At 62.0% G+C, this 6319-nt stretch overlaps 1 protein-coding gene across 1 annotated transcript; it reads right to left on the bottom strand.

Moving 5' to 3' along the window:
* Positions 1 to 759: 759 nt before the first annotated feature.
* Positions 760 to 3646, bottom strand: grwd1 (glutamate-rich WD repeat containing 1; the record flags this gene model as incomplete). Its single annotated transcript, XM_078208115.1, has 3 exons — positions 760 to 1419; positions 3151 to 3348; positions 3455 to 3646. Coding segments are annotated over 3 exons (711 nt in total), but the record flags the coding sequence as incomplete, so codon positions are not given.
* Between the last annotated feature and the right edge of the window lie 2673 nt (positions 3647 to 6319).

The following is a 6319-nucleotide window of genomic DNA, read 5'->3' as shown; positions in this document are numbered from 1 at the left end:
AGCTCTCAAGCCAGGCATTCATCTGCCTAATCTTCCTACTCCTACTCTCACTAGCACATGGCACCGGTAGTAGTACAGAAACGACTAGCTTCGAGGTCCTGCACTTTAGCCTTCTGCCTAACTGTATATTCCCACTTCAGGACCTCATCCCTTTTCCTACCTGCGCCGTTGGTACCAATGTGTACAACAACCTCTGGCTGCTCACCCTCCTCCTTAAGAATGTCCTGCAATCGCTCAGAGACGTCCTTGACCCTGACAGGGAGTCAGCATACCATCATGGAGTCTTGATCGTGGCCACAGAAACGTGTGTCTGTGCCTCTAATTAGCGAGTCCCCTCTTACTACTGCTCGCTTGCTCTTCGCCTGACCCTGCTCTATAGCAGAACCAGGTGTGGTGCCACAGGTCTGGCTGCTGCTGGTATCTCCCCCGACAGACTACCCCCCTCAACAGCGTCCAAAACACGATACATGTTTGAAAGAGGAATACTCCTGCACTACCTGCCTGCCTCTCCTGGTTTAGATACAGAGTAAAGCTCCCCCTACACTGTCCCCATCAAACACTCCCAGGACAGGTACGGCATGGGGTGAGAGACAGAGTAAAGCTCCCTCTACACTGTCCCCATCAAACACTCCCAGGACAGGTACAGCACGGGGTTAGATACAGAGTAAAGCTCCCTGTACACTGTCTCCATCAATCAATCTCAGGACAGGGACAGTACGGGGTTGGATATGTCTTGGAGGGAAAGAGAGGAAACATGTTTGATACAAAACAAAACTGTCCAATTTTATTTGAAAAGTAGAGTTTAGCTTGCTGACGTGCCGGCTCCAGACTCAGTGGATTTGTGATGAGGTCCGAGTCCTTTCCCTCACTCCCTGCGAGTACACATACCTCCCCACTGCCTCGCAGACAGAGAGAGGGTAACTCCTGACCGGCTCCGAGTAAGGGTGTGAGGCAGTGGCCCATCAACTCCCTCAACCACCTCCCTGACTCCCGTAGCCACGGCGTGAGGTTCAGTGAGCAACACAGCCCTTCGTTCAGGGTCTCTCGCCCCCTCCTTGTCCTGTCTGTCTGGCCGGGGCTGCTGTCCTCTCCTCTGGCTCAGACACTGATAGTCCTGAAGATGTCGAAGCCGTTGTGGGCAGTGCTGACCAGCAGGCCCGGGCACTGTGGGTGCCAGTGCAGCTCCTTGATGTCCTCCTGGCCCTGGTGAATGAAGAGGAGCTGCGGGGGGAGGCTCGCCAGCGTCTCCTCCTGCCCCTCTCCCTCCCCCACCTCCTGGTCCCGCTCCACCGCCAGGTCCCACTGCGTGACCTGGTTGTCAGCCCCGGAGGCTGCCAGCACGCTGCTCTCGGTGGGGTGCCATTCCACCGAGGTGATGGGTCCAGAATGCTGCTTAAACTTGGCCACACTGTTACTATCCTGGAGGGGGGAGAGATAGATGGATAGAGAGAGATAGAGATGGGAGAGCGAGGCAGAGAGAGGTGGAGAGAGAAGGAGAGAGACAGAGAGTGAGACAGAAAGAGAGAGGCGGAGAGAGATGGGGAGAGGCAGAGATGGGGAGAGATGGAGAGTGAGGCGGAGAGAGAGGCAGGTGGAGAGAAAGACAGCGGGAGAGCACGAGAGGCAGAGAGAGCGAGAGATAGACAAAGGCAGAGAAAGAGAGAAAGTGATCAAGAGACATATAGATAGAGACAGGGAGAAAGACAGATAGAGAGCCAGATAGAGAAGGAAGGATAGAGAGAGACAGACAGATATAAAGACAGACAGAAGGAGACAGGGGAGAGAGAGAGAGACAGTTGGGGGAGAGAGAGAGATGAGGTAGGGGTAGAGAAGAGGGAAAGGCAGAGGCAGGGTCAGAGAGTGAAAGAGACAGATGGAAAGAGAGAGGAAGAGGCAGAGAGACAAAAAGACAAATGTAAGTCAAACTTTGGAACATTAATCCTCCCAAGGATGATCCGGTCATCTGGAGCAAAGTCCTGACAATTGTCGGCCATTCAACTGCATGGGGCATCGTTGCATCACTTCTTTGGCCATTACTTGTGGTCGGGAAGCCCATTCAGCCCCTCCCTCGAGCCTGTTACACAGGAACAGGAGGAGGCCCATTCAGCCCCTCGAGCCTGTTACATAAGAACATAAGAAATAGGAGCAGGAGTAGGCCATCTCGCCCCTCGAGCCTGCCCCGCCATTCAATAAGATCATGGCTGATCTGATAGTGGTTTAGTTCCACTTACCCGCCCGTTCCCCATAACCCTTAATTCCCTTATTGATCAGAAATATATCTACCTGTGACTTAAACATATTTAACGAGGTAGCCGCCACTGCTTCAATGGGCAGAGAATTCCAGAGATTCACTACCCTCTGAGAGAAGAAGTTCCTCCTCAACTCTGTTCTAAACTGACTCCCCCTTACTTTGAAGCTGTGTCCTCTAGTTCTTGTTTCCTTTCGAAGTGGAAAGAATCTCTCTGCTTCTACCCTGTCGAGCCCCTTCATTATCTTATATGTCTCTATAAGATCTCCCCTCAGCCTTCTAAACACCAACGAGTACAGGCCCAGTCTACTCAATCTCTCCTCATAAGCTAACCCCCTCATCTCCGGAATCAACCTGGTGAACCTTCTCTGTACTCCCTCCAAAGCCAATACATCCTTCCGCAAATAAGGGGACCAAAATTGCACACAGTACTCCAGTTGCGGCCTCACCAGTACCCTGTTACACAGGAACAGGAGGAGGCCATTCAGCCCCTCGAGCCTGTTACACAGGAACAGGAGGAGGCCATTCAGCCCCTCGAATCTGTTACACAGGAACAGGAAGAGTCCATTCAGCCCCTCGAGCCTTTTAGAATCCCACTTGCTGTGGGAGGCAGTTCCACATTCACTGGGTAAAGAAGTTTTGAATTTCCTCCCCTTTTGCTTCCATGACCCCCCCCACCCACCTTTTCATGCTGTCAACCGCCACAGAAACGTATGAATGACCCAATCATTCATTTCCCAGAACCCACCCACACAATCTTTTTTAAGAAAAGAATCCCCGCCCGCCCAACACATTTTTCCACTTCCCCGCTGGCCGATGAACGTGTAAAGGGGAAATAATTTCTTGTGCACCGTCAGCCGCCCACACCGCATTCGCGGATGATTTATCTCCCCCAGCCTAACCTTGAACTTCCGCAGGTCCCAGATCTTCAGGACGCCGTCGTCGCCCCCGGAGACGATGAAGGGCTCGCGGCGGTTCCAGCTGATGACGTTGACGTCAGCGTCATGCGCGGCCTCGCGGGTGAGCATGCAGGCTTTCCCGGGGCTGGCGCGCGTGTCCCAGATGCGGATGGAGGCGTCGGCGGAACAGGAGGCAAAGACCTGGGGGGGGGGAAAGAGAGAGCAGGGGGTCAGGCGAGTGCCGGGCGACACAGAGCGACAGAGGCCTACCCACCCTCCCCCCCCGGATCGAACGCCCGCGACTTACCGTGGCCTCATTGGGTGACCACTGGATATCCTCGACGGAGCGGGTGTGGGCAGCGTACGGCCGCTGGTCCACGCTCCAGCCCCCGCCTTCCGTGGGCTCCCACACGTGGATGTTCTTGTTGCAGTCCCCGGTCGCCAGGCGGCCTGCGGTAAGGGAGGGAAGCCACAAAGAGGCGTCACCACCAACTCCCAGCTCACCCCAAAACCACCGCCCATCGGTTAAACCAAACCGTTACAGCGCAGAACAAGGCCGCGTGGTTCACCGGTACCCCCCCCCCCCAGCCGCCCGCCCCGATGTGCCATGGAGACAGTCACTCAGGTAGGTTTAATCACTAATCGTCTCGGTCACAGCCATCTCTCTTCATATATGCTCAGTGAACCTGATTAAATGCATGGGATTGCGGGGTAGCACAGTGGTTAGCACTGCTGCCCCACAACACCAGGGACCCGGGTTCGATTCCAGCCTCGGGCCAATGCCTGTGCGGAGTCTGCACATTCTCCCCGTGTCTGCGTGGGTTTCCTCCGGGTGCTCCAGTCTAAAAGAAGTGTTGGTTAGGGTGCATTGGCTGTGCTAAATTCTCCCTCAGTGTACCCGAACAGGAGTGTGGCGACTAGGGGATTTTCACAGTAACTTCACTGCAGTGTTAATGTAAGCCGACTTGTTACACTAATAAATAAACTTAAACCAAAATAAACATCAACTCGTGTCTTGAGATGGATAGAAAGCTGGTTAGCAGACAAGAAGCAAAGAGCTCGGATCTCAACTGTTCGCATTATATATTAGTGATTTGGAAGTGGGAATTAAATGTATTATTTCCAAATTTGCAGATCATACAAAGTTGGGTGGGTGGAGCTGTGAGGAAGATGCAGAGGTACTTCCGTGTGATTTGGACAGGCTGAACGTGTGGGCATCTGCATATATAGACGGGGGAGTGTTGGGGGGGGGGCGGGGGAGTGTTGGGGGGGGCGGGGGAGTGTTGGGCGGGGGGCGGGGGAGTGTTGGGGGTGGGCGGGGGAGTGTTGGGGGTGGGCGGGGGAGTGTTGGGGGGGGGCGGGGGAGTGTTGGGGGGGGGGCGGGGGAGTGTTGGGGGGGGCGGGGGAGTGTTGGGGGGGGCGGGGGAGTGTTGGGGGGGGCGGGCGGGGGAGTGTTGGGGGGGGCGGGGAGTGTTGGGGGGGGGCGGGGGAGTGTTGGGGGGGGGCGGGGGAGTGTTGGGGGGGGGCGGGAGTGTTGGGGGGGGCGGGGGAGTGTTGGGGGGGGGCGGGGGAGTGTTGGGGGGGGGGGGGGGGGAGGTTGGGGGTGGGGGGGGGGGAGTGTTGGGGGGGGGGGGGGGGGAGTGTTGGGGGGGGGGGGGGGAGTGTTGGGGGGGGGGGGGGGAGTGTTGGGGGGGGGGGGGGGGGGAGTGTTGGGGGGGGGAGTGTTGGGGGGGGGGAGGGGGGAGTGTTGGGGGGGGGGAGGGGGGGAGTGTTGGGGGGGGGGGGGGGGGGGGGAGGGAGGAGTGTTGGGGGGGGGGAAGAGTGTTGGGGGGGGGGGGGGGAGTGTTGGGGGGGGGGGGGGGAGTGTTGGGGGGGGGGGGAGTGTTGGGGGGGGGGGGGGGAGTGTTGGGGGGGGGGGAGTGTTGGGGGGGGGGGGGGGGAAGTGTTGGGGGAGGGGGGGGGGGGAGTGTTGGGGGGGGGGGGGGGAGTGTTGGGGGGGGGGGAGTGGGGGGGGGGGGGGAGGGTTGGGGGGGGGGGGGGGGGAGTGTTGGGGGGGGGGGGGGGGGGGGAGGTGTTGGGGGGGGGGGGGGGGGGGAGTGTTGGGGGGGGGGGGGAGTGTTGGGGGGGGGGGGGGGAGTGTTGGGGGGGGGGGGGGGGGGAGTGTTGGGGGGGGGGGGGGGGGAGTGTTGGGGGGGGGGGGGGGGGAGTGTTGGGGGGGGGGGGGGGGTGGGGGGAGTGTGGGGGGGGGGGGGGGGGGAGTGTTGGGGGGGGGGCGGGGGGGGAGTGTTGGGGGGGGGCGGGGAGGGGAGTGTTGGGGGGGGGCGGGGGAGTGTTGGGGGGGGGCGGGGGAGTGTTGGGGGGGGGCGGGGGAGTGTTGGGGGGGGCGGGGAGTGTTGGGGGGGCGGGGTGGGGGGGGCGGGGGAGTGTTGGGGGGGGGCGGGGGAGTGTTGGGGGGCGGGGGGGTGTTGGGGGGGGCGGGGGAGTGTTGGGGGGGCGGGGGAGTGTTGGGGGGGGGCGGGGGAGTGTTGGGGGGGGGCGGGGGGATGTTGGGGGGGGGCGGGGGAGTGTTGGGGGGGGGCGGGGGAGTGTTGGGGGGGGCGGGGAGTGTTGGGGGGGGGCGGGGGAGTGTTGGGGGGGGCGGGGGAGTGTTGGGGGGGGCGGGGAGTGTTGGGGGGGGCGGGGAGTGTTGGGGGGGGCGGGGGAGTGTTGGGGGGGGGCGGGGGAGTGTTGGGGGGGCGGGGGGGGAGAGTTGGGGGGGGGCGGGGGAGTGTTGGGGGGGGGCGGGGGAGTGTTGGGGGGGGCGGGGAGTGTTGGGGGGGGCGGGGGAGTGTTGGGGGGGGCGGGGGAGTGTTGGGGGGGGGCGGGGGAGTGTTGGGGGGGGCGGGGGAGTGTTGGGGGGGGCGGGGAGTGTGGGGGGGGGCGGGGGGTGTTGGGGGGGATGTGGGGGGGGCGGGGGAGTGTTGGGGGGGGGCGGGGGAGTGTTGGGGGGGCGGGGGATGTTGGGGGGGGGCGGGGGAGTGTTGGGGGGGGGGGGGGGGAGTGTTGGGGGGGGGCGGGGGGAGTTGGGGGGGGGCGGGGGGAGTGTTGGGGGGGGCGGGGGAGTGTTGGGGGGGGGCGGGGGAGTGTTGGGGGGGGGCGGGGGAGTGTTGGGGGGGGGGCGGGGGGTGTTGGG

This window comes from Mustelus asterias, unplaced genomic scaffold (genome assembly GCF_964213995.1).
Source record: "Mustelus asterias unplaced genomic scaffold, sMusAst1.hap1.1 HAP1_SCAFFOLD_3197, whole genome shotgun sequence".
In the NCBI taxonomy this organism is placed as follows: domain Eukaryota; kingdom Metazoa; phylum Chordata; class Chondrichthyes; order Carcharhiniformes; family Triakidae; genus Mustelus; species Mustelus asterias.
The sequence above is the reverse complement of the archived record's forward strand: the minus strand, read 5'-3'. Positions and strand labels throughout refer to the sequence as shown.